Source organism: Monodon monoceros, unplaced genomic scaffold (assembly GCF_005190385.1).
Source record: "Monodon monoceros isolate NGI ecotype Baffin Bay Population unplaced genomic scaffold, NGI_Narwhal_1 Super_Scaffold_13, whole genome shotgun sequence".
In the NCBI taxonomy this organism is placed as follows: Eukaryota; Metazoa; Chordata; class Mammalia; order Artiodactyla; family Monodontidae; genus Monodon; species Monodon monoceros.
In genome coordinates, this window is record NW_021703769.1 from 426,487 (window position 1) to 453,439 (window position 26,953).

Genomic DNA, 26,953 nt, shown 5'->3' on the forward strand with positions numbered 1-26,953 from the left:
GCGTTTCCCTGGTGACGAACGGCGCCGAGCACTGCTCGCTGGTCGTTTGTGTGTCCTCTTCGGGAAAATATCAGTTCATGTCCTTTGCCTACTTTTAAGCTGGGGTGTTTGTCTTTTTATGGAGCAGTAAAGTCCTCTGTAGTGTCTAGACGGGCTCTCGTGTCAGGCGTACGGTTTGCAGATGTTCTCTCCCACGCATCCTCTCACTGTGTTGATGGTGTCCTTTGAGGCCTTCAGGGGTTTAGTGTTTGACGAAGTCCAGTTTAATCTGTTTCAGTGCTTGTGCTTTTGGTGTCACAGCTGAGAACCCGTGGCCCAGCCTGAGGCCGCAGAGCTTTTCTAAGAGTTGTGTAGTTTGGGCTTTTTGATCCATTTTGAGTGTTGCCCCTTCTCTGAGGGATGAAAATACCCAGATGTTCAGCCCCGGAGCAGACCCGCTGTCCTGGGTGGGCGCCCATTCCGCCCACCCCACCCCCGGGTTCTGGGTTGAGCCCCACGCGAGGTCTTGGCTGTGATGTCACCACTGTCCTGGGACTTCGTGTCAGGCCGGGATCGGGCTTGAGGCCAGGCCGCTGGGGTTCAGGACACTCGTGGCTCCGGCTTCTCCTAAACTTGCCTGCTTGCTGTTCGGAGGGTCCTGAGTCGCGGGCAAGGTCTCTAACGTGTGTTTCCCTCCCCAGACGCGGACTTGACCGTCGCTGAAGCCAGCAGCTCGGACAGCCGCGGGGAGAGGCCCGAGCTCTACGCGCATGTGGACGAGGGGCTCCTGGGAGGAGAAGGCAGCTACCTGGGAGCCCCCCTCACCCCGGAGAAGGACGACACGCTGCACCAGGCCACCGCGGTGGCCAACCTGCGGGCGGCGCTTATGAGTAAGAACAGCTTGCTGGCCCTCAAGGCCGACGTGCTGGCGGACGACAGCTCCCTGCTGCTGGAGTACCTGCCCAAGGGCACCCACTCCCTGTCCCGTAAGTGCCGCGCGGGCGCGCAGTGTGGGCGGGAGTGACGCGCCTCAGCCCGCGACGGGACGTGCTGAGGGTGTGTGTGTGTGGGTCGTGGCAGTCGAGGGGCCTTCGGAGAGGAGGCAGCGCTGTCGGGGCACCGGGAGGGAAGCGGCCGAGTGCCTGTGCGAACGTTCATACTTGAAATCGAGGCATCTAACCCTAAACCCTGAGCCGGCTGACAAGTGCTGGGCTGTGCGGGCCTGGGACAGGGACCCCTGCGCTGGGGAGGCCTTGGGACGTGACGGGCTCGGGCTCCCTCTGCTGGCCTCGCCCCCTGCCTGTGCCGACTCATCCTGCCTCGGGAGTGTGGCCAGGCTGCAGATCCTTGCTTTCTAGCAGACAGTGCTGCTGGCACGTGAGATTTAAAAAGGATTTGGGTGTTGTGTTTACACCTTGAGTGTCTCCAGCTAGATTCCAGTTGCTCACAAGCAAATAACAGAGTAACCTAAGGAGCGGATGAGGTACAGCGGTGCTGGCCGGGGATTCCCCGGACGCCGGCCTGGGAGGGTGCCACGCCCCCTCGGCTCGGGTGCTCTGACATCATCCATCCTGGGTGCCCGGGTCCTGGGTGTCTGGGGCAGTGTGACCCTGTCTCCGGCGTCCCGAGAGAAACGCTCTGTTGGGTTGGTGTCTGTGAGGGAGAGTCGGGTGTGGCCCTGTTTTCCTCTTCGGGGCAGAGTGACACACCCCAAAACAGGCGGCTCTGAGTGCAGAGGGCGTGGGAAGGGCCCTGTCCCAGGGCCCTGCGGTCCAAGCGTGTATGGCTGGCGGGGCTGTGTGTGGGTCCCTGAGCACTGCTGAAGGAAGCAGGGGGAAAACTGCAGCCAGTGTTGGGGGTGTGGGGAGCGTGTCTTTAATTTTTACTCTAATCTTAAAAACAATATTTTCACGAGCACTAAAATATCCTAAGGATTCGTGATGAAAATTGCTTGTGGCTAATAAAGTCTGACCGTGGAGAATAGCATCACGTTCTCTTTATTTATTGTGCCAAGTCCGAGGCAGGTGGGACGCCAGGGCGGTTGTAGGACTTGGCTGTGAAGTCAGATCCAGGGGTGCATCCCCCGAGGCTGTTGGACACACTTTAGAAAATCCGTTTAGGCCTCATTTTTTGCATCTGAGAAATGGGAATGGCAATAGTCACTCACACAGTTGTTGTGAACGTGAAACGCGGGACACGTAAGCAAAGTGTGTTTGATAAACGCTCCACATTAGTCCATCCCGCTCAGCTCAAACCCTGAACTTGCCAGCAGAAACTGTTGGGTTTGTGATGATCTGATAGCTTGAGGAGGTGGTGCTGGGGTATCTGCAGTATCTGGGGTTTAGAATCGGCGAGTCCGCAGGTGAACGTCCTGCTGAGGGGCCGGCTGGGCAGCTTCACAGACGTCGTGGAAGGAGCAGGCTGGGTGTGTAACTGCAGCGCTGGACACTTGTTCTGGCTCTTTCTGGATGCTCCCAGTTGGTGGGAGTGAACCCCACGTGTCAGAGGCCCCGGGAGGCGCAGCAGCTCCTCCGTGGCTGAACCGCGTTGTCACGAGGGGGACGGTTTCTCGGTGTTTCTCCTCCTGTCCCTGCGTCTGGCAGCCTTCTCCTCCGGGGTGGGCCTGTTCCCCAGGCCTTTGGTGCTCTGTGCAGAGCTGTGCTAGGGATGGGGCCAGGGGTCCGGGTGGCCCGAAAGCACCGGTTGCACCCGCATTTGGTCAGGCCGTTAGCCGTGAGCCAGGGGTCTGAGTGTGGGGCTCCGGGACGAGTGAGGCACAGGGAGAGATGCTCTCCACTTCCAGGGCCCCCCGTCCTCCGGCCCTGTCCCTGCAGAGGCCCAGACCCGGCCTGGCAGCAGGTGGGGTAGCTGGGCGGAGTCAGAGGGCAAGCGGTGACCCTGTCGGGTGGTCTGTTCCCAGTGGACACGCAGTCAGGCAGCCGCAGCGCCCCGGGCACGTCCCCAGGCCCCGTGCGCGCACATGCCCCCCTTCGCAGTTCGCAGGGAGCTGGGCGCGGGGGAGTAAAACCCCATCCGCTCTATTTTTAGTATGTCTGTGACTAACCCGGGGTGAAGTCGACTAGTGGGTTTTGATATTTTGTTATTTCTATTATGTTTTAACCTCTTTGCTGTAAATACTCTAAATTTCCCACTTTTTTCGTTAGCTCTGCCCTTACGAGAGGGTTGAGAAGTTGGCGGCTGGGAGCTGGTGACTTGGGCCGTGTCCAGGGGGCCAGGCGTGGGCTCCCATGTTCCCTCAGGCAGAGAGGCTGAAGGGCTTGCTGGAGGAATGGGTTACTTTAGAACATTCTTTTCTGACATCCTAAGGAAAATCTGCCTGTTCTGGGCATGCACTGAAATGAGGAGCGGAAATATGCAGAGAAGAACTTATTTTCCAAGACTGTGCGGTCACCTCCCTGTGGCAGGTGCTCCGTCCCCGGCGGGCAGGTGGGCAGGGGCGGTGGGCTGCCTTCCTGTGTTGAGCCGGGGCTGGGCGGCCCCTGCGGAGCGCCCGTGGGCGCATCTGCTCCGTGCCGTTCAGTTCACAGGCGCCGGCTTCTGTGCACGGATGCGACAAAGCATCAGGCCCCCCAGAGCCCCTGCATTCACCCGCTGCCACCGCTGTGCTTCCAGACGGGCCACGGTTTCCGTTCAGTTGCAGACGTTGTCAGGGGTCGCCCGACGGGAACGTGCGGATGGGGAGGCCCCTCCTGGGTGCCGCCCACCCCTCCTGGGTGCCGCCCAGTGGCGACTCGATCTCTGAGCCCAGGCGACCCCCAGTCCGGGGAGCACAGGGGACCTAAAAACACATTCGAAGGAGAAAACTGGATTCACACTGGGCACTACTGACGGCAAAGCAGTGGCACCGCCCCCCGGGCTCCAGTATGGAGACACCCCCAAGCTCGGTGGGTGTAGAGCCTGGCGCACTTCCTCTGGGGAGGCCCGGAAGGGAGATGGGAGCCCTGCGCTGCTGTGTTGGGGGTCCCTCGCCCCTGGTCCTGTTCGAGGGCGTTGGGGGGGCTATTTCCTGGCTCCGGCCCCCAGGCTTCTCAGGTTGTTAACAAGGTTTTTCCAGGGCTGAGCCTTTCGTTTTGTGATATTGGGGGGCCCGTAGGACTGACGTCCCAGTAGCCATGACTCGTGGTTGTAGGAACAGGGGGAGGGCACGTCCCCGTCGTGATGTCTGACGGTGGCAGCTGTGTGGTGTGGGGTGTGCTGAGTGGGGCTCTCGGCCCTGCTGGGTCGTCCTGGTCTTGAGGTGGCGAGCCCTGCAGTGCGTCAGTGTGGCCTGCCGGGCATGCAGTGTTGCAGAAGAAAGGGGTGGTGGTCGCAGATGTTCAAATTAAATGCAGCAAATTCGCAGGCTGTGCAGAGCCGTAACCGATGGTCCTTTCTGGAAGGTTCTGGAGCCTCCGAGAAAAACCGAGTTTCCTTGCTTTCCCAAGTCTGATAGCGTTTGGCTTGGCAATTAAGTTCCACAGATGGTTTCATTGCTGGATCATCACTGTTTAACTGATTTTTCCATAAGAGGACTTTTGTACTTTTTGTTTTGATTCGGTTTAAGTTGATTCTTTTGCTCTTATTACGTTTGCAACAGGCGGCTGGCATCCCACCGGTTAAAAGTCACTGTTCACTGAATAGAAACCGTGACCAGCATGTTCACGGCACACAAATGTAGCTATTTCCCTGAGCTGTGTTTGTGGGTGTGTGTTGATCCGGGAGGGCCCTTGAAAAATGCTGAGAGAACATGAGTAACTTTGATTTCACGGGAATGAAGTGGAGATGAAGCAGCCGCCCTGGGTATTGGGGGCTGAGTGCCTGAGGGGCGGCGCCGTCCCCAAACTCCCAGAAACCCCGACTGTCCTGCGCACGTCGCCGCCACGGCTCCGGCAGCAGCAGTCGAGGATTCCTCCTGACGGCGATGGGCAGGGCTGCCCTGTCTGGCTGGAAGGATGTGCTGCTACGGAGGAGAGCTCAGACCTGGGGTGGTGGCGGGCGGGGTCTGCCCTGGACCGGGGGGCCACAAGCCACGGGCTTCCCCCGCCCAGCTTTTCTCCGGGGACGCCCCCGACATCTATCGGGGGACAGTGGCAGCTGAGTTCGTTCTGACTGTGGCTGAAAGAGTATTTCCTTCTGGTGTTTAAAATGATCAAGGACTTTACTTGAGTCTGGCTTGATACTGGAATCTTAAGCAGTCTCTTATGAAAGGGCATTTGATGGAAGTATTACCACCCTTTTAGGTAAATAGTCAGGCCGACACACCATGAAGGACTTTCCAGAAGATCCTTCCTCAAGCACAGGTGAGCGTGTGCCATGTCCACGCCACGGGTTCTGACTTTCTGTGCAGACACCCCATTGTAATCACGTTGCTTCTGGGAGAGAGATCCCGCCCCAGACAAGTCACGTGTGGACACCCTGGCGCTTGGGAGTGGCGAGCTGATAGAAGCCCCCAAACACCCTCGCCCAGCAAGATCCGGGCCTCGCCACATGGCAGCGCACGGCTCACCGCAGGATAGCCAAGGACGGTGCTTCCTGAACTCTCTACAGCCCGCCAGCTGGTGTCCGTTCACGTGGGTGAGACTCGTTTCCTGTGTCCCCAGGGCCTGGCGCCAACCCGAGTCACCTCCCTCCAGCCCCTCCACCCTCCTGCACTCAGAGCCCGGGATGCCCGCTCTGGGGACCGGCCAGATGGAGCCCAGGGAGCCGGCCACCTCCCCAGCCCAGGTAAGACGGGAGGGCGGCCAGCCACGTCGGGGCAGCCCCGGCCAGACGCCCGTCCACCACGCATGTCCTTGCGGGCATGGCGCCCCAGAACCCACGTGCTCAGCATGTCCTGGGCGAGCCTGTGAAGCTGTGACTGCTTTCCCGTCCACCCTCTGCTCCACAATCCCCTCGGCCCCATGTCACTCAAAGTGACACAGGTGTCAGCTTTGCAGTAATAGTTGCAACATGTTGTATGAAGTTAAATCCGTTTTGATATTTAAATTAAAATAGTTTTTGGAGGCATTTCCCCCCCTAATATACAGACTCATACAGCAGCAGGTTAAAAACCCAGTTCCTCAAACTGAGCAGTGCCGGCCTGTCTCCACCAGGTTTTGCCCCGGTGCCGATGGCTGCGTGTTTGTCCCGAGGCGTCTGAGATCCACTTCCTGTGCCTCAGGTCACAGCTGGTTATTTAAAGACAGGTCTGTTAGGTTCCATTGTTTCCCTGAAGGAAAAAATATTTAAGGAGGGAGAGCTTGAGCACATATTTTGTAATTTGAAATAAACCAAATGCTATTCCCCGTGCGTTTGAAAACAGGATGGTTTTGGTGGGAGGGGCAGGCGTTCGGTTGACGTGGATTTCTCGCGCGTCCGTTCATCAAGAATTAACTGCAGCTTCCTTTCCAGACGCGTGGCGGTTTCCGTGTGGTGACTGGACGGGGACACGGTGAGTAGGGGGTGACGCGCGTCTGCACTCCAATCTTCCCGATTCCATCGCGTCCCGACGGCCTGTAACTCATCTGTCTCTCCTTCTAGGTCGACGTCCCTCGGACCGGGAGGCCTGGGCCGAGGGACGGGCCCCTCCGGAGGTGGCTCCAGCAGGTGCCTGGGGTTTCCACGGGGTCTGCCGGCCCGGCCAGGATGACCAGGGTCTCCTTCTGGCTCATTGTGTGGCCAGGAGCCCTTTCACGGCCTCGATGGACTTGCCCAGGGCTCCACCCTGAAGTCAGCTAAGGAACCCCAAGGAGACGGACGCCTCCACCGCGGACAATGGTTTTGAGGCGGCCAGGCTGGAACAGGCGCTTGGCACTTGGGGGCGGACGTTTGCATGGGCCTCTCTGCCGCGGGCAGCCTGGCGTCGGGTCCAGGTGGCCAGCAGGTGATGGCAGAGCTGGCACCAGGCGTCGGTGTGAGCCTTTAAAACGGTCACTTCCCAAATCCTTCACCAGGCCTGGTGAAGGCCTTTCAGTGCCCAGTGGTGGGCAGGTAGGACAGGTGTACCTCCAGCCTCCAGGCAGTGGGGATTGTGTCAGATCTTGGAACAAAATGTCTCTGAGCCCGTTACTTTCCAGAAAGATGTGAGGATGAAGCCCAGTCTCCACGACCTCGGAGTACCCTGCCTGCCACATGTGAGGGAGACAGAGCTACCAAACTGGCTTCTTCTCAGAAAAAGCACGTTGTCCTTGCTGGTGTCCAGCTGCCCTGGACACGTTGGGTCCACGTCTGCGGGTGGTTGAGGATGCAGGGACTCTAGGACTCTTGGCCAAGCAGCAGGTGCGCTTAGGAAGGAAGCAGGCGGCCCATTCCAGGTTCCGAATTCCTGGAGTTGCCAGGCCCATTCCCACCCCCTGTGGCCGTGGCCATGGTCAGGACGTGGTCCACGTGCAGCTCAGGCTGCCCACCTGCCCCAGTCACTCCAGTCTTTATAATCATTAGATGAGTTCTGAAGATGGAGAAAAGTTGGGCTTTGAGAGAGGCCCAGGATGCTTGTTGCCAAGGTGACCTCACCGGAGCAGTGTCCCTGGGAGTTCAAAGACCTGTCGGTGGTGTCACTCCTTCTGAGAGGGTTTATTAAGTGCCTGTTTGCATATAAACAACATTTCTGAGAAAAGGAAGTTTTCCTTTCCTTTTTTGCTGGTCACGGTGGGATTTTTGGCTGTTAGGTCGCTGAGATTGTGTGTCCAGATGGGGTTACGCTGTCGTAGAATGCACGTGTGCACCACCCACGTTGGGCCCTGGGTTACCTGCGCCCCCGGGGATGCGACCCTGTGGCTGCTTCCCTGTTACTTGCTCGCTTGTGGGACTTTTCCCTGCGTGGATGGAGCGTGACCTGCGCCTGCAAGGAAGCCTGCCCTGTGGAGAGGCCCCGCACTGTTGTGCAAAAAGGCTTTGTTAATTTTTTTAAATAATGAAGAAATTTCAGAAAGTTTCCGTTGTACCTAAAAGAAATAGGTTTGTTCATTGAGGCAGTATTTACAATATCCAAGGTATGGAAACAACCTGAGTGTCCATCAGTGGATGAATGGATAGAGAAAATTCAGTGTGTATACACACACGTACACACACACACACACACACACACGTGGGATATTACTCAGCCATAAAAAAGAATGAAATAATGACACTTACAGCAACATGGATGGATCTAGAGCTTATCATACTAAGTGAAATAAGTCAGACAGAGAAAGACAAATACTGTATGATTTCGCTTACATATGGAATCTAAAAACAAAACCAGACAAACAAAAAGGACAAACAAACCCATAGATACAGAGAACAAACAGTTTGGTGATTTCCGGGGGTGGGGGGGGGTGGGAGAAATGAATGAACTGTTTTGGTGCATTTTTTAGTTTACATGAGTTGAATTTCTTTTTCAGATAGAGAAAGAGAGATAATATCTCTTCTTTTAAAAAAGATGTATAGATGGTAAAGTGATGGGAACATAGGAAACATTTTAAGATAGACGGCCCCTGAGTTTGTTCTTAGTTCTAATATTATTTCCCTTAAAACAGTACTGTCATCCAACATAAGAAATTTTAAGCAAGTTCATTTAGGTATTCCATTGCTTACATTTTATTGAATTTCTCATTGAAATATCTTGGCTCAGGAATTGATTTCAAAGAGTTTTAAAAAATTTATCAATATGTAATGTTAATCTTTCTTGAATACAAAGGATTGCAATAATAAAAGGTTGGTAATTTAGGTCTCTTTACTGCCACAAAACTTGCTCCATGTCTACAAGTTTACTGTGGGCTTCCTGGCCTATTACCACTTTCACAAAATGTGACTGGGTGACCTCACAAACTCGGGTACCAACCATGTGTTGTAGGGTGTGTGTGCATGTGTGTGTGTATGTGTGTAGAAATGGGGACTCCTACTTGATTGGGGATACTAACTTACCGTTTAGACTGCATTTAAAATATTTAAGAATCCAGTCTGGATCATTGTCAGTTTGGTGGTTGCACATAACTCAGGAGCTAAGAAAAGGCACTAATTTATTTTAAAGAAAGAATTCTGAAATAAAATTTGAATTTCCAGTTTCAACCATGACTAGCTTGTATTGGGCTTACCCTCCAGGTAAAAACTACCTGAAAAGCTGGCCTCCCAAAACCACGCACACATATACATGCATACACACACTTACATACACATATACACAAATATAGACACACATATAGACACACACACACACACACACACATCCTGGGGAGCAATCAGTGCAGGTGGGACTTGAAGGTTGCAGTCCTTGAGGGAAGGAAGAATCTGTAAAAAAGAGTCCAGCGAACCTGCTGGAACTGAAAATACAATGTGTGAGGCTGGGATCCATTAAGTAGTTTACAGCAGTCTGGGTACCACCTGAGACAGGACGAGGAGACTGGAAGACAGAGTGATGGAGAGGATCCAGGCTGAAGCTTAGGAAAGAAAAGCATGGGGACAAGCAAAGACACACAGAGGAGCAGTGAAAATGTCTAATACATGTGTAATTGGGGTCCAGAGGAGAGAGGAGAGAAAATGGAGCAGAAGCAGTACCCGAAGAGACAATAGCAGAGAATGTTCAAAAACTGATGAAAGATATCAATCCACAGATTCAAGAAGCTCAGCAAACCCAAAGCAGGATGAACACTAAAATAAAACAACCACCAAAAAACAAAACTGGGCATGTTGTAGTCAAACTACTGAAAACCAAAGACAAAAATAAAAATCTTGGTCTTCCCTGGTGGCGCAGTGGTTAAGAATCCACCTGCCAATGCAGGGAACACGGGTTCGAGCCCTGGTCTGGGAAGATCCCACATGCCACGGAGCAACTAAGCCCATGCGCCACAACTACTGAAGCCCGTGCACCTAGAGCCCATGCTCTGCAACAGGAGAAGCCACTACAATGAGAAGCCCGCGCACCGCATCGAAAAGTAGCACCCGCTCGCCACAACTAGAGGAAGCCCGTGCACAGCAGCAAAGACCCAACACAGCCAAAAATAAATAAATATTAAAAAATATAAAGGTTTTTTAAAAAAAAAAAATCTTAAAATCAGCCAGAGGAAAAAGACATTAAGAGGAACAACATCGAGATTGACATCTGACTTTTCAATGGAAACGATGGCGCTAGTCTCTGAGGTGCTGCAGAAATGCCGAGACCAGTATTCTATACCCAGCAAAAGTATCCCCCAGAGACCAAGAAAAGAAAACCGAGGGGATTCATTGTCGGCTGACAAGAAGTACTAAAAACCAGCCCTCTTTAGAAAGATCTGAATCATTTAAGGCAATATTTACGGCTCCTTGTGGGTTTTTTGACTCAAATAGGAGCATAACGCATGACACAAACAGCACAAAGGGTGGGGGGGGGGGCGGGGGCGACGAGCTTGGCCGTTGGATGAGTCTTGCCTTTTCTACAAAGTTGCAGTGAATAATGGCGAGAATCATCACGTACAGCTCAAAGGCTTATGAAGAGAAAACTGGGATAATACTTGATTAATATGAAAGCAACAAGCAAGGAAGTTTAAAGGAACAAAACCATAAAAGGACAGAATAGAACACACATAGGGAGATGGTAGACGTCACCCAACTCTACTAATAGCCCGTTATTACCAATGGACTGAACCCTGCAGGAAAAAGAAAAGATTATCAGCTTGCTTTTTAAAGGAAATTTGTTGTTTGTAGATAACATGCTTTGTAGATAAGAGCACAGAAAGGTTTCAAGCAAAAAGATAAAAAAGAGAAACCAAGGAAACACCAGCCTAAAGAGGCTTATTGATGTCAGCAGCAAAGTAAACTGGGAGGGGTGTTGCTCTAAGGCCACTACACAATGACAAGAGAGTCAGTTCAGTGGGAAACGCAGATCCTGAAATGCATAGGCTTGCTTTTTAAATATATGGAGTGAAAGTTGACAGCACTCAAAGGAGAAAGAAACAAGTCCACAATTAGCGTTGAGGACTTTTAACAGATTTCCTCAGTAATTGATAGATCAGCATACGAAATGTCAGTGAGGATGGAGAAGATTTGAACACAGTTTTCACATATTAACCTTGAATTCCTGGAATAAACCCACCGAGTCACAAGATGCTGTTCTTTTTCTATATAGTTGGACTCAGCTTGCTATTTTGTTTAGGAGTTTTGCATCTTTTTTCAGAGAAGTATTGGCCTATAACAACATGGTTAACCAAGTCATACATTGCACCAAACGAGTGCAGAACATTCCAAATGCACAGGAAACATTTACAAGATAGACCAAGCGGGAATGTAACGCAGGTCTCAGCAAATCCCAAAGGATGAAATCATGCAGACTGTGCTCTCTAACCTCAGTGAAATTAGATTTAAAAAATCAACAGTAGAAAGATACTAGAATAAGTCACAATGGAAATTATAAAATATTTTGAACTGAATGATAATGAAAATACAACATATCAAAACTTGTAGGATACACCTAAAGTGGTATTTAAGGGAAATTTATAGCTCTAGTTGCACTTATTAGAAAAGAAGGAAAGTTCTAATTTGGGCGGTCAAGAAGTGAGAAAAAGAATAGCAAATTAAACCCAAAGAAAGCTGGAGGAGCAAAACAGAGAGCAAATATCAATGAAATAGAAAGCAGACAGACAATAGAAAAATGACCAAAGCCAAACGCCGGTACACTGAAAGATGAATGAAACAGACAAACTCCTGTCACAGTGATCTGTAAAAAGAGAGGGAAGTTGATTGTCAATAAAAGGTATAAAAAAGATCATTGCTAAGATCCTATAGACGTTAGAATGAGAGTAAGAGAATATCGTGAACAATTTTGTGCTAATACCTTTGACAAGTTGGAAGAAATGGGCAAATTCCCTGAAAAACACGGTGTATCAAAACTGAGCAGAGGGCAGCCCCGTTGGGCACACGGGGCTGCCCCTGGTTGTCTGGTCGTGGGGTGATCAGGCTGGGATTGTGACTCAGAGTGTGAGAGCTGGTAGAGGACAGGGTGGCTCTGGCTTGGTCGCCAGGAAGCTGTGCTCACAGGCCGGTTACTTATCATCTCTTGGAATGTCCCCCACCCCCCCACCCCACCCCGGGAGGGCAGCCCTGCCGCGGTCACAGGGCCCCAGACGCCGCAGGGTGCAGAGACTGGGAACAGCGTCAACGCAGACAGCGGGGGCTCCAGGGGAGGAGGGGCAGACGCCCAGCCTGACAGCGGCCGAGGGGGCCAGGCAAGGAGGCCGTGGGTGAGGGTCTGACTGGACCGTGATGTGGGCCCCTGTCAAGGGCGCTGGGGCGGGTGGTCTTTCCAAAATGGGGACCCGAGTGAGCTGGATGCCGGCGTGGATGAAGGAATGAATCTTGATTCCTGCCTCAGAATTAAGATGGGAATGACCACAAACCTAAACGTGGTTAGCAGGGGATGGTGGTGCTTGTGATCATGGTGACGGGCAAAAGTTTCTTAAGCACTTCTTTTTTTTTTGCGGTACGTGGGCCTCTCACTGTTGTGGCCTCTCCCGTTGCGGAGCACAGGCTCCGGATGCGCAGGCTCAGCGGCCATGGCTCACGGGCCCAGCCGCTCCGCGGCATGTGGGATCTTCCCGGACCGGGGCACGAACCCGTGTCCCCTGCATCGACAGGCGGACTCTCAACCACTGCGCCACCAGGGAAGTCCTAAGCACTTCTTAAGAAGCACTCGCGATGAAAGTTTGATAAAATTTTTTATTAAAAAAATTAACATATGGGACTTCCCTGGCGGTCCAGTGGTTAGGACTTGGAGCTTCCGATGCAGGAGGCCCGGGTCCAATCCGTGGTCGGGGAACTAAGATCCCCTGTGCCATGCGGTGCAGCCAGAAAATTAAAAAAACAAACAAACAAAAAATACCCCCAAGAATAAAACATCAAAGGAAACGCAGCTCAGTGAAGGATCAGAAGACGTGACAAGCACGTCACAGAAGAGGGTGTGCGAATGACCGGGGCGAGGCGTTGGTGGTGGCTGGGAGATGCTGATTCCACTGGGGCCCACATGTCCTCAGATGCGCGTCCGGCAGAAGTGAGAGCCTGGCCCACTGCCCATTGCTGCCGAACAGGCACGGGGTCCTGTGGTCACGTGGATGACAACATGGCAACGAGCAAGGCCACACCTGGGTGTCAGGTCCCCACAAACTGAGTTGTAGCCCAGCGTTTGGTGATGGGTAGCCGAGTGGCTGTCGCCTGGGGTGGGTGGTACTGACCAGCCGCAGGCCCCTGGGTGTGCGGTGTCCTGTTCGGGTGGTGGTTTCCAGGTCTTTCTGCAGGTAAAAGCTCACCGAGAGGTACACTTAAGGTGTGTGCACGTCACGTATGGTTCAAAACATTCCGAAAGTAATTTGGACACATCATAGCTTCACTATATTCTGACACACGATAAGTGGCAGCCGCATGAATTTATAAATGGGAAAACAAAGTTTGGTCCACGTTAGAATCCCTTTCTGAAATGCACTTGAAGTGCAGTGTCTTGAGAATTACGATCAGAGGAAGAGTACAAATCCAGGACAGTGACGGATTAAGGACTTGAGTGCCCTTCCGGAGGAGCCTCCCCTCTGTGCTCACCTGCCACCTGCCAGGGCCTTCCGTTTGCTGGCAGTCCCTTGGTGTCCTGTGCGTTATCTTGAAGTCGTTCTGGAACGTTCACTCATCAGTGACGTTTACGACAGGTCTGATTCTCTGCAGGGCTGCGCGGAGACGTGGCTTCCTCTAAGGCTGCTTTGCTGAGTGGCATTCTCATATGTACGTTTCTGCAAAGTTGTAGCTCAGTGTTACTGCACTTCATACTTTAATCTGGTGCCAGCTTCTGACGTCACTTCCTCATTTTCAAGCTTGCCGTTCATCCTGGACACTTGGTTCCAGACAAAAGGGCTCCATTTTGAGGGCAGATTGGTAGAGAGTGTCTGTTTCAATTTGATGCTATTTGTGCTTTTTCATTTATTTCAATTACTTTTTCTCTATGTGGATTTTTAAGGCTTTATTAGTGTGTTTATGAGAGTCAAACTACATGACGTTGAAAGGTTTTCTAAGACATATAGACTATAAACCACGCGTTATGGAACTGTTAGCTTCTTTCCCATGTGAAGTTATTATTATTATTTTTTTTTTTTTTGCGGTACACGGGCCTGTCGCGGCCTCTCCCGTGGCGGAGCACAGGCTCCGGACGCGCAGGCTCAGCGGCCATGGCTCACGGGCCCAGCCGCTCCGCGGCATGTGGGATCTTACCAGACCGGGGCACGAACCCGTGTCCCCTGCATCGGCAGGCGGACTCTTAACCACTGCGCCACCAGGGGAGCCCAATGTGAAGTTATTTTAATCATAACAGTCAATGAAAACTTTCCTCAGTACTGTTCATGAAAGTAGTGGGTTGCATGGTGCCCTCCACCCAAAAGGCACGTGCACATCCTAATTCCTGGTACCTGTGAATGTGACCCTATTTGGAAAAAGTGTCTTTCCAGACATAATTAAATTAAGGATCTTAAGATGACATCACCTTGGAATATCCAGTTGGTCCTAAATCCAGTGATGGGTGCCCTTATAAGAGACAGGAGACACAGACACAGAGGAGAAGCTACGAGAAGACGGAGGCAGAGACGGGAGAGATGCAGCCACAAGCCCAGGGCCGCCTGGGCCTCCAGAAGCTGGAAGAGGCAGGAAGGACCCTCCCCTGGAGCCTCTGAAGAGAGTGCGGCCCTGCCCACACCTTGACCTCAGATGTATGGCCTCCAGGACAGAGAGGACAGGTGTCTGGTGCTTTAAGCTGCCCAGTTTGTGGATATTCGGGACTTCCCTGATGGCGCAGTAGGGGTAGGTTCAGAAGCCTGCAGCTGTGTGCCCAGTGGAGGCGTGGGGCGGGGGTCACGCTCATGCTCGTGCAGCTGAACTGTGTTTCCGGGGAAAAAGTACAGCACTTATGTTCAGAGATGAGTGTTTTTTTAACATGTAGGTCTGAATTGTTAAATGCAGACTAGAGTAAATAAGTCCGATTTTAATTTTATGTTTATAGAAGCAAAATAGAAAGCAGAAAATAACTCAAAAAAGTTATTTGAAATAAAATAACCTAAAAGCTTGTCTCCTCACCTGCCTTTTCCATCCCAGAGTGGGTGGTGCACTTGCTGTGTTCCGTGCTGACGTGAAAACCGGGGTCTGTGCTGGGGGAACCGGCGGGAGGCAGGTGTGGAGGGCCGTGCTGCTGCCTCGTCGACCAGGCAGGTCGGGCCGGGCCTGGTGGTCAGACAGGAAGGGAGACGTAGAGTGGGGGCTGCCAGGTGCGGTCCATCCAGACGTGCCAGGCTAGGTGCCCTTCCCTCTGTCCTGTCTTGGACCCTCACCCGGACCCACCTGTCTGCGGGCCCTCCGTGGGGAGGCTGGAGCCGCCACCCGGGAAAGGCTGCTTCCTCGCGGGTCCAAGAGCTGCCGGATGCTCTGGTCGCCCCTGCAGCTGGGACCCCGGCCTACAGCCTTGCAGGGAGCAGCTCTGCTAACAGCGGTGACCGCCATCTGTGTCCCGTGTACCGGAGCATGGCTTGGCCCTCAGGAGGGTGCATGGCCCACGGGGCCCGACGGCCAGCATGGCCCACTTCTCAGGATTTCTCTCCAGGGGCAAAGGTTCTTTTGTAAGCACTTTGCTGAAGCATTGTTCACAAGGGTAAAAAAATGGAAACACTTTACATGTTTGTTGAACAAATCATGGTGTATTCGCACATTTAAGAACTTAACAGTTAAAAATCGTAGCACGAAAATGTGGTCACAGCCGTCATGCTGTGAACTGTGGCCGCCTTGGGGGTATGGGCGACTGTCCACGCCTCTCGCCTCTCGTCTGCCCCAGCTCCCAGCCACATGCATGTCGAAAACTCCTCCACGTGAGAAAATGCCTTACTTCTTAGGACAGGGCTTGGATTCTCAGAGACACCTGGTGACTACCCAGCCTTTGTGGGGACGTGGGGCCCCTTGTGGGTGCACAGACACCGTCAGGCAAGCGGGCGGCTGGGCCCCGGGGGTGGCATCGGTCATGAGCTGTGATGGGGTCCGCACAGCCGTTTTGCGGCCGTGATGGCCTCCCCTGCTGAAGCTGTCTGGCCTGCGCGTGGACAGGGGTCATCCTGGGCGATGTGTCCCTGGTGCCTGCCATCCGTGGGTGCGGGAGATGCCAGAGTGAGAGCTCTGGGGTCCATGAGAATGGCCAGGCTCCTGGCAGGCCCTGCAGACGGCCTCACTGACCCGTGTTCTGGAAGATAAAGAAATCTGGTTGCTTGATTATTTAGGCACCCTTTAAGATGTCTCAGGAGAAAATGTACGGCTTGTTTAAGAAGCAAAATAAAACATCACACCCAGTGTCGCCTGGTGTGTTTCAGGGATGGAGGCGCAGGGTGAGCGCCAGCCTCTCGATGCTCAGGGGACCTGGGTGCGTCCAGGGCCTTGGGCTCCGTGTCACTGCAGTGCACCTTCCAGTTGGCACCATTTCCATGGCGACCTGTCCGGGGCTGGGTCTGAGCACCGGAATGGATTGGAGGCCTGGGGCACGCTTCACGCTTCGCGGAGATGGCGGCGAGGGCCCTGCCCCCGTGTGATGTGCGGGGTGGCCCGGGGTTGGGGGAGCTGGGCAGGATGGAGCCGTCCCGTCGTTTGTGCAGTGGCCCGGCCGGCTCCCTCGAGTGAGAGGGGTCGGCTTTGGTCACCTTAGCTTCCCCGGCTTCTCCCCACGCCGTGGGCTGTGTCAATTGCAGCCTCTGTTTCCTTGTCTGCTTCCCTCTGGCACTTCCGGGGGCAGCTGTGAGCGTGGCCGGGGCCCGGCAGGCACGGACACTTCGTGGGGTCTGACCGGGGCTCCCACTGCTGCTGCCGTGCATCCCTCCCGCCTGCCTGCCTTTGGCCTGACCATCGGGACCCTTGGTCTGTCCCCTGGGTGCAGGTGCTGGGGTGTGGCCGGTGAGCGCTGTGGGTGGGGTGAGGGCTGGGTCCGCTTCCAGAGGCCCGAGAGCAGACGTGTGACCCGGGCTCCCTACCCGGGACGAAGTACCATCGAGCACTTGGAGGCTTCCAGCAGCCCTGGTGAGCTGGGGACGACCAGCCCAGGAGGCCTTAGGGCTGAGTCCTCAATGGATGCCCCTTGGCTCAAGAGGGGGTCACTGCGGTGTCCGCGGGTGCTCGGCACAAAGGGTGTCACTCGGGGTGAGCTGCCCAGTGCCCGGGGGCCTCGCAGAGCGGGACTGACCCCACGGACCCCAACCCCTGACCTCCCCCCAAGCCCCCTGGAATGTGGCCCCGGCCCGGGGGCCCACGGTATCACTCCCTGAAACACGGGGAGGGACAGCTTGCTGCGCATCGGGGGCTGGTGGCCTCTCGCTGGGCCGTGTCCACCAGGTGGCACCCCTGCCCTGGCTGCGCCGTGCAGACACGTGGACGGGGCGGAGACGGGTCCGCGCTCCTGTGTCTGTTGATTCCGCGCGTGCACTCGTGTGTTTTAGGGGCTGACACGGGAGGTACTGGCTGATCTGAGAAGCGCGCTTTCTTAGAACGTGGGAGCAGCCCTCTCTGCTCTGGGCCAGGCCTGACTGGAGGCTCTGGACCCCCAGCCCCACGGGGACAGCCGAGCGCCGGGCGGTGGGCGGGCTGTGCAGGGTCCGCAGGCTGACCGGCCACCGCCTGTCTTGCAGTGAACGAGTTCACGGTCATCAGGAAGAAGTTCCGCTGCCCCTACTGCAGCTTCTCGGCCATGCACCAGTGCATCCTCAAGAGACACATGCGCTCCCACACGGGCGAGCGGCCCTACCCCTGCGAGATCTGCGGGAAGAAGTTCACGCGGCGCGAGCACATGAAGCGGCACACTCTGGTGAGCGGGCGCAGGGCCACGTGGGGCTGGCATGTGGTCAGTGGGGGCTCGGCGTGGGTCAGCATAGGGGTCATCATGGGGTCAGCGTGCGGTCAGCACAGGGTCGGTCCAGGGCACGCTCTGCATGGGGCTGCGGTGTCCGGGCAGGATGGGGCCCTGGGCTGTCCAGGATGCCACGGGAAGCCCTGAAGTGGGGTCCGCCCGACAGTGGGAAAGACCAGGACAGCGGGGAGGCACCCCAAGCCCACATCCCTCCTGAGCAGCTCTGCCCCCGGCCCCAGGTGCAGAAGGGCAGGTGAGCACATCGCCCCGCAGCCCCACTCCTCAGCTTCCCCTTTGGGACCCCCTCTGCTCCAGCCCGGCCTCTGCAGGTGCTCCCTAACCTGCCAGGACCCTGCCCTTGCCCCCTGGCTCCTGCCACGTGGCCACTTCCTCCGTGCCCCACCCTGCAGTTGCCGTGGGACCCTGGCCTCTCTCCCCCGCAGCCCCTGGAAGGTTCTGACGGCCTGGCTCGCAGCTCAGGAGCAGGTGCTGCGCAGATGAATTTGCTTGGCCAGGAAGTGATAGAAAAGGTCACCCTTGAAACAGGGAGGCAGATTCATCAAAACACAGCGTGAGGAACCCTTGGGCGGGTGAGAAACGAGGAAGGCCAGGCGGCTGGGGCATGGGTGGGGAGAGGACGCTGGGGTGATGTCATGAGTGAGGGGGCCTCAGGGCCACACAGGCTGGGCCGGGCCCCCGCAGCACCCTGATCCTCTGACCAGCAGGAGGGGTGGAGGGGCCACATCCCTGCGGCGAGTGGGGCCGAGGCGAGACCTCAGGGGTGGCCCCAACGGGGTGAGCCACGCGAGGGAGCGAGGGACAGCCCACGGCCTGGGCCTCATTTGGGGCTGGGCTCCCCGGGGAGGCTCCCTGAGGCCAGGTGGAAAAGCTGGAGGGGGAGGCAGCCCTCGGAGCCAGGGCCCAGGCTGGTGGACTCTCCCCGACGGGCAGGTTTGCAGGGCTGGGAGGCAGCTGAACCTCCCCTGACGGCAGAAGGGCAGCTTGCTCCTGCCCCACCCGGCCCGGGAGGCTTAGCCAGGGGGCAGGGGGTGGGTGGGCAGTCTCAGCAGCCGTCTCCCTGTGGAGCCGAGTTCTGGGTCTCCACAGCGCCCACACCCTTCCCCGCCCATCCATGTGTCCATTGGGACGAGTGTCCGGCCATCTGGTCCCAGAGGACAGGCTTCGTGGCTCCCTGGGAGCTGTCCCCACTGCCCAGCCCTGCTGTGACCGGACTGGGGTCTTTATTCTTTGCAGAGGGTCCCGGAAGCCCTGGGTTTAAAATGTAACAAATGAAAAAGACCCAGGAAGGGTCCCGGGAGCCAAGTGATTTGAGGCTTCGTTTCTGGAATCAGAACCTGTGAGGCGGGCCAGCTCCTCCTGACGTCCGACCAGGGCGCATCCGGCCTCTCGCCTGCCTAGGCTGGTTGGCAGCAGTCATAGGTCCTCGTGGTCGGGTTTCAGGGAAGGCTGTGATGGGGCAGACGTTCACGGTGGTCTGCGGGACCGCTGAGCTGGGAAGCCAAGGGCGCTCGGCCAGACCCGTCGGTTGGAGAATTCAGAAAGGCAGGAGGCAGCATTCAAGCAGCAATCACGGTCCCCCTGAGACCCCCGACCCTGCCGTCCCGCGGGCTGGGCACTCAGCCCAGCTCCCGGCTGTCCTGACGGCTTCCCAGAAGGCAGGTGCCTCGAGTCCCTCTCGGTCACTGCTGTCCTGGGCTCCCATCACCCGTGGCCCCAGGCCCCCCAGGCCCAAGCCGGGAGCCACCAGAGCCCTGGCCATCCCCTCATGGGGCAAAAGCGGGGGTGGGGCAGAGGTGAGCGCTCTGCCTGCTTCACTGGGAGGTGTGGGGGCAGCAAGCCCCCGGGGTGGGGGGGGGGCACGGGCGGCCTAGTGCCCAGCAGCCCTCTGGGTGGGGATGAGTTCTGGTGGCACCTGCAATTCTGCGTGTTCCGGCTTTGTGCAGCGGCCCCCGGCCAGGGCTAGGGGTCTGAGCAGCCTAGCAGACTGCCCCCACCCACCCAGATCTCAGCTTCTGGGCCACCCAGACCTCCCCCTCCACTCACTAACAGTACGTCCCCCTGCACTGACCATCATCCCCCCGCACTGACCATCGTCCCCCCGCACTGACCATCATCCCCCCGCACTGACCGCCGTCCCCCCGCACTGACCATCGTCCCCCCGCACTGACCGCCGTCCTCCCCGCATTGACCATCGTCCCCCCGCACTGACCGCCGTCCCCCTGCACTGACCATCATCCCCCCACACTGACCATCGTCCCCACACACTGACCATCGTCCCCCCTCACTGACCGCTGTCCCCCCGCACTGACCGCCATCCCCCTGTCCCCCCGCACTGACCATCGTCCCCCAACACTGACCATCGTCCCCTCGCACTGACCACTGTCCCCCCGCAGGTGCACAGCAAGGACAAGAAGTACGTGTGCAAGCTGTGTAGCCGCGTGTTCATGTCGGCCGCCAGCGTGGGCATCAAGCACGGCTCGCGGCGCCACGGCGTGTGTGCCGACTGCGCGGGTGGCGGCGGGGCCGGGCCTCTGGATGGCGGCGGCGCCGAGGGCTCTCCTGAGCTGTTCGCGGGCGACGGGCCGTACCTGGAGGACCCCGAGGACCCACGCGGCGAGGGCGAAGAGGAGCTGGGCGAGGACGAGGACGACGTGGGCCTGGCCCCCGAGGACGCACTACTGGGGGACGACAGGGAGGTCGAGGACTCGCCGCGGGGGCCTCGCAGCCCTGCCGGGGGCACCGACAAGGACTTCACCTGGATCTCCTAGGCTGGGCCAGGCACTGGGCAGCGGCCGCCCCCGCCTGCGTGCGCCCCGGGCCCCCTTCACCTGCTCTCCCCCACCCCTCGAGGACACCCGGGGCTCAGAGGCAGGCGCTGCCCCAGCGAGTGGGGCTGGGGACGCGCGTGGGGCGGGTCTGAGCCCAGGGAGAGCCCTTGTCACCTCCCCCAGCAGGGGCGCGGGGCGGGCATCAGGGGTGCCCAGGACGCACCGGTCTGGCGTCGGACGCGCCGTGACGTGTGGGGGCCAGCGCTGGCTGTGGTCCCAAGTGTGGCCCCGAGGCCTGGGTCCGGGAGCTGTTAGGAGAGTTCTCCTGACCCTGGGCCCCGCCCAGGGCCGAGTCCCCCCGCCTCCGCTCCCCCTTCTCAGCAGTGGGGTCACTGCTGGCAGCTGCCACTGCCCCCGCCCTCGAGGGCTGTGCCGTCCGGTGGCAGCCTGCGAGATCCAGGTCTGGCGTCCAGAAAGCCCCGCGGCCCCCCCGCCTCTGGGCTTTGGTGCTCAACACGCAGCAGCTGCCGACCTCGGCCCAGGTGCCCAGGTGCCCAGGCGCCCAGGTGCCCAGGTGCCCAGGCGCCCAGGTGCTATCCCCCCACGGAGGCGGCTGGGCGGGGGGCCCAGGTGCTCCCACCGTAGGGGCCTCCTCTTTCTTTGTGTGCACTTCTCTGGGCTGGCTCGCCCCTCCGCCCCTCCCGTCCTGCCGCGCCCAGGCCACTCCTGCTGACCGTTCCGGGCGGCTCGCCTTCGTTGCTGCTCACGCCGCCTGCGGGGGCCGCCCCTCCCCAGGTGCTCGGGCCCCGGTTCCGTGAGTAGCTAAGGAAACTGAGGCTGCCACGTAACATGGTTCTGTTTGGTGTTATCTTTCCCGCTCGACCACACTCGCAGACGTGTCTTTCCTTTGGTTTCTTCCCAAGCCCCCTCGCCGTCTTTTAAACACGCTTATGACCCCTTCTCTATCTTTTTTCTGAGAAGCCGGGGCCCCGCCGTGTGCTGTGAGGACACTGTGGGCCCAACCCCGGTCTGTCTCCCTTTCAGGCTCATGACACATACATTCCATCCCCTCCACCCGCCTCGCTTGGGAGCCCCTGCGGGACACCGTGCCAGGGCCCCTTGGGTGCTGAGCTAGAGCCGAAGGAGACACTGGCTTGATTTTCTCTCTCCCCACAGCCTGCAAGCCGAATGGCTTTACTGCATTTCTCCCGGGTCCCATCTACTCTTTCTAGGTGGAGAAAGGCAAATCCCACAGAACCCTCCTTAGTAAGTGGCTAGCTGCGTGGACACGGACGGGTGCTGTCCTTGAAGCCCTGCCCGGGGAGGAGTCGCAGCTTTATTTTTTGTTTTGCTTTGTTTTAAACATAGCCACCTTTCTCTCAGTCAGAAGAGGGCTGCCCTCCCATCCTCAGCTGGGGACGCTGCGAACTCCTCAATGCCGGCATCCTTAGAGAAGGGCCGGGCCGGGCTGGGGGCAGGAGCCCAGGGCGGGTTGGGGTGCCTCCGGGGCCAGTGCCCCGGTCTGCCTTTCACAGTGGGGCCCGGCTGAGCCCCTCAGTGGGGCTCCCCACTGTGTACCTTTCCCCCACTTTCTAACCCCTTTTATAAACAGACTTACTTTCTTATCAAATGCATTTGGAAACCAGACCTTTGCTACCAAGCGTCTCTGGGTTTTGTATGGGGCCACCTCTCAGCCCGCTGCCTGCGCCCCAGGCCACCTTTGCGCCACACTCAGGACCTGCTCACTCCCGCTCCGGACCGTCCTGGCTGACTTTTGACGGGGCCCTCAGTGCCACAAGGGCATTTTCTTCCTCAAAACAATACCCTGGAAAACCGAGGGTCCCACCTCCCGCCCCCGAGCCCCGTGTGTTCACGATTCTCGTGTGCGGTTAACTCGAGAGCTGGAGTTCAGAGATGCAGGCGAACACATCGCCTCCAGAGGCGTGGAGGGAAAGATGCGTAACGAAAGTTTCTTTTTTAACGTGATCTTTTTTTTTTTCCCAAATCAATGTTTAAACTAATAAATATTTTTTTATGAAGCGGAAAAGCGTGTAGATCACATCTCACATTTTGTACCTTTCCGTCTGTGTGCGTCTGTGTTTGGTGTCTGCAACGCCGATGTGGGACGCGGTCCATCGGGCGGCAAGGTCTTTGGGGGTGGGGGAGGGGCGGGGGAACCAAGATTTTGTATCAAGCTCTGGATCCTGACCGGGTTGTATGCTTGAACTCTGGGTTTGGGAACAGTCACAACACTGCCAGGACTGGATAGGGACCTCAACTGAAAGAACACAGCTACTGCTTCCAACTTTGCACATCTTCCTTTTTAAAAAAGAGAACTCTGAAAAAATGCAAAAACTGGAACTTTTTGCAATATTATATGAAAGATAATCTTATTTTCGCTCATTCTGTGACATGTGCAACTCTTAAGAAAGCCATACTTAATGGTGTTTTTATTTTTTAGATCCTATATTGTGTTTTGTATGTGGCCCTTTTTAGAACTACTTGTAGTGAGGGCGCTGTGTGTGTGCTTTTCTTAAATATTTATTTTTTCAACGTGCTTTCAACCTGTCAACACAAACAAAACAGAAAAAGGGCAGTGTTTGAAGATTGTTGATTTTTTTCTGGGGATAATCTATATTATATCGACTTTATATGAATTATTATAAACCTGTGTTTGTATTGGAGATGTGTTTCATATTTGGGGGAGTCTTTTGTAACTGGTCAGTGGGACATCACGGCCATCGCCTGCTTCCCCGGAGCCGTCAACGGCCAACAGCACCTCCTCCCTAGTGGTCTTGAGATTTCTTGTCTGCCGGGCGCACTCCGGGCCCGCCTGTGGGTCTCCTTTCTGTGACGGGATTAGTTAGACTTTCTTGCAAAGCGATCACTTTCAATAAACTGGGAAATTGCTGCTTGAGCAGATGCCTCGTGTGTGTTTCAGACAGCATCTCCTCCTCCGGCCTCACCCTGGGCAGAGGGGGCCAGAGAGTAACCCCCCCCCCCCCGCAGCCCTCTGTGGCCTGGTTGCTGGCCTCCTGTCTGCCCACCGCCATCCCTGCCCATGGCGGGGTCCTGGCTCCGTGTCCCTCCCCCCAGGAGGCAGACACAGCTTTTGGAAAAATCCCGAATCTTTAATGTTACTCCTCGCCTGGTTCAGCCCAGACGTGAGACACCTGAGCTTGGCAAACACGGTACAAATGTCCACCCGGGCCCTCAAACAGTCAGATTAAGTGCGGGCAGGGGCGCCCCCTCCCCGACACCCCTCAAAGTGCATCGAGGACGGCCCCGTGTGGCCCCAAAGCGGGGCCCGTCACACCCCTGACAAGTCCAGGGCCGACAGGTGGGGGGCGGCCACCCCTGGGGACCCCAGGCCAAGGGGACAGCTGTGAGGTTTGGCTTTAGTGCAAAAGGCCAAGAGGCTGGTTTCTTCAGAGGCACTTTGAGTGGTGGGGACCGCCCCCCACCGGTTAAAAAGAAGACCCTGCAGCCAGGAGAGGCCCCGGCGGGCGGGGCTCAGTCCAGGAAGCGTTGGCAGGCCTTCTTCCAGCGGCACGCAGTGCACCACAGGTCCCGGTGGTCCATGCCATACACTTTCCGGCACTTCTTGGCGTCACCTCGGGGCTTCCTGGGGGCACACATGGGGGGCATGGGGTGCGGTCGGGCCGGGAGCCTCCTGCCCGGTGCCTTCCCCGGCCCCTTTACACACACACGCACCTCGGGTTGGCACCGGGCTTGGCGGGCAGGGCTGGCGCGCAGGCCCTGACCGGGATGGGCTGTGGCTCCGGGTGGACGGGTGCCAGGCAGCCCTGAGAGGAGACACCGCTGTGGCCTCGCGCCCCTCCAGAGCCACCCGAGGCCTCACCCACCTGGCAAGCGGGGCCACTGGGGCACACCTGGGGGGCGGGCAGGGAGCTCAGCACCGGGGGCGGGGGCAAGGCGGGCGGGCGCAGCAGGCTGGGCAGGGCCGGGGGCTCCAGCGGCTCCAGGCGGGGCAAGGCGGGCGGCGTGGAGGCCGTGGGGGACCCCGGGGTCAGGCCAGACAGCCCATCGGTCAGCGAGTCCACGCCGACATCCAGCTCCGTGTAGTAGAAGTCCTCCTCGCCGTCGCTCTGCTCTGGCTCTGCCTGCCGCCTGCTGGGGGGCGGGGGGTGGGGTGCGAGCTGACGCAGAGGCCTGCCTGGCGCCCCCCGCCCCTCCCCCACCCCCGGCCCTGCCGCACCCCAGGTGCACCAGACGGATGTGTCTCTGCATCCCTGACGCCGAGCTCAGCACCTTCCCGCAGCGCTTCCACAGACACTGGAACAGCCCCTGCAGCGAGCTCTGGGTGACAGGGGGCGGTCAGCCTCGGCGCCCCCCACGTCCACCCCGCTCCAAGGGCTGCCCTGGCTCACCTTCCTCTTCCTCAGGGCAGGCTCCCCGAACAGGAAGTGAGCTGCCTCAGGGGGCAGCGGGGGCGACGGGGTAGATGGAGAGGACTGGTCACTGGTCGGGACCCAGCCCCCATCCCCACTGCTGCCGCTGCTGCCCGGTGGCCGCACCGGGGCCTCCCGCCAAGGCTCCAAGCTGGGCTCTGCGGACACACACACCGGCGCCAGCATCAGGAGTTTTGGGGGCCACGGCTGTGCTGCAGACGCTGCTGGCTACGAGTCCCTGAGTGCAAAACCTCCGCCTGTTCACCTGTCCACAGGTGAGCCTGGAGGGCAAAGAACCTCTTGGAGGAGGTAGTGGCCGGGAGGAGCTGACCACGGCAGCCCAGGGACGAGCCCCTCCAGCACAGAGAAGGAAGACCAGAAGAGTACGGGGTGGGGAGCTGCCTGGCCAGCCAGGTGGAGATGGACAGGTCATGGAGGCCTGCAGGCCTGGGGCACTGCAGCTTTGGCCGCAGGGAGGGGCCATGGGGGTCCTGATGTCGCTTTAGACCTCAGGAGATGGATGCACTTAGAAGATGGTATTCCAGGTGAGCGGCTCTGCTTGCCCCACAGCAGCTTGTAGGGTCCTGGAGGGACAGTGGTCCTGAGCCCTGCCGGCACCCCCCACCCCAAGCCAGGCCTCTAAGTCTCACCTGTGCTGAAGGCTACAGCCGGGGCCCCCAGCAGGAGGGGGCTGGTGGACAGGCTTGTGAGGGCTGCAGCAGCCATGACCTCGTCCAGCCGGGCTTTTCCTGGGGGGGCTCTGGAGGAGATGGGGATGGGGGGGTGGAGGGGTGGGTAGGGCCCAAGAAGTACTCCAGGCCCGTCCCCGTCCCGGCACACGTGCAGGCCTGGGCACGTGTGTGCACCCAGCTCCCTCACTCCAGGAGCTGGGCAGGAGGCCCAGCTCCACCTCCAGCTTGGGTTGCCGAGCTCCAAATCCCCAGGAACCACCGGGAACAAGCCTGGGCTGGGGTCTTTCCAAAGCCCGACTTCTCTGCAGCCTGGGCTTTGTTCCACCGTGGCTCCTTCAGACCCTGCTGCTGGACAGGGGTCTGAGGCCCCGCCGGTGGGGCCAGGCCAGGCCAGCCCTCCCCCCAATCACACATTAACCAGGGTTGTGCAACAGCAGCTGTGGGCCTAGCGCCAGACCTGGGAGGGCGGGAGCAGCCAGCAGCCAGCAGCAGCCAGCGGAGCCTGGGCTCCAAGCACAAGCGGGTCCCTGGGCCCCAGCGGGCAAGGCCAGGGCCCGCCCCCGCCTGCGCAGCCAGCCCGGGGTGTCAGGCACCTGGGAGGGTTTCTCTCTCTGCAGACAGAGCTGGCCAGACAGCCATCAGGGGCCCCGGGATGCCTGGACAGTGGATTCCACGCGGGCCTCACAGCCTCCTGGGCACAGAGGCTGACAGGCGCCCCCTCCCAGTTCTGCGCTCTGGCTCTCAGGGTTTGGGGAGGAACAAGGCATACTGATACATCGGTCATTTCTGCTTAACTCCTCCAGGGCTGGAGAGCCGAAAGGCAAGGACAGAAACCCAGTTCAGGATGCTGACCTGCCCTCCACCGAGGCGCCCCTCGCAGGGGTGGGGTCTGGAAGGCTCCAGCCCGCGCCCCATCCACCACCCCTGCACACACAGGCGCACGGGTGCACACGCCCCCTCGGCCTGGCACGCGAACCCCGGCTCACCTATGCCCTGGCACCGGGATGTGCGCCGACGGCGTCTGTGGCCCCGCCGCCCCCGCCCCCGGGGCCCCGAGGTCCGCGGCCCGCGGCTCCGGCTCCTGTGGCAGCGCGAACTCCACGGCAGGGCCCTGCGGACGCGGCCGGCTCAGCGCGGGCAGCGGCCGAGTCCCCACCCCCACCGCCACCCCGACCCGATGGTGCCCGCCCCCAAACCGGCTGCGGCCGGTGCGGCCCCGCCCCCGGCCCCGCCCCCGGCCGCCGCGGCGGGAAGCGC

The 26,953-nt window shown here is 57.9% G+C and overlaps 2 protein-coding genes across 8 annotated transcripts in view; one reads left to right on the forward strand and one right to left on the reverse strand.

Annotated features, from left to right (window-relative positions):
- ZBTB46 (zinc finger and BTB domain containing 46) overlaps positions 1-23,498 on the forward strand; it is a 37,854-nt gene extending 14,356 nt beyond the window's left edge. For both annotated transcript variants that reach the window (XM_029220743.1, XM_029220744.1), the window contains 3 exons: positions 681-965; positions 17,586-17,761; positions 20,218-23,498. In XM_029220743.1, the coding sequence (XP_029076576.1) occupies positions 681-965; positions 17,586-17,761; positions 20,218-20,592 (836 nt within the window). In that variant the 3' untranslated portion in view covers positions 20,593-23,498. The remainder of the gene's footprint in view (positions 1-680; positions 966-17,585; positions 17,762-20,217) is intronic.
- A 220-nt stretch (positions 23,499-23,718) lies between these two features.
- SLC2A4RG (SLC2A4 regulator) lies at positions 23,719-26,833 on the reverse strand. Of its 6 annotated transcripts, none has more exons than XM_029222321.1 (7): positions 26,683-26,833; positions 25,655-25,764; positions 24,984-25,162; positions 24,812-24,912; positions 24,486-24,723; positions 24,307-24,398; positions 23,719-24,217 (listed from the first exon to the last, which is right to left on the reverse strand). In XM_029222321.1, exons 2-7 carry the CDS (start codon positions 25,728-25,730, stop codon positions 24,106-24,108), a joined length of 798 nt encoding a protein of 265 aa, XP_029078154.1. In that variant the 5' UTR covers positions 25,731-25,764; positions 26,683-26,833; the 3' UTR covers positions 23,719-24,105. The 6 variants fall into 6 exon arrangements, with proteins under 6 accessions (XP_029078154.1, XP_029078153.1, XP_029078150.1 ...); XM_029222320.1 differs by having other exon boundaries at positions 24,486-24,726; XM_029222317.1 differs by having other exon boundaries at positions 24,307-24,723; positions 24,812-24,900.
- Positions 26,834-26,953: the final 120 nt, after the last annotated feature.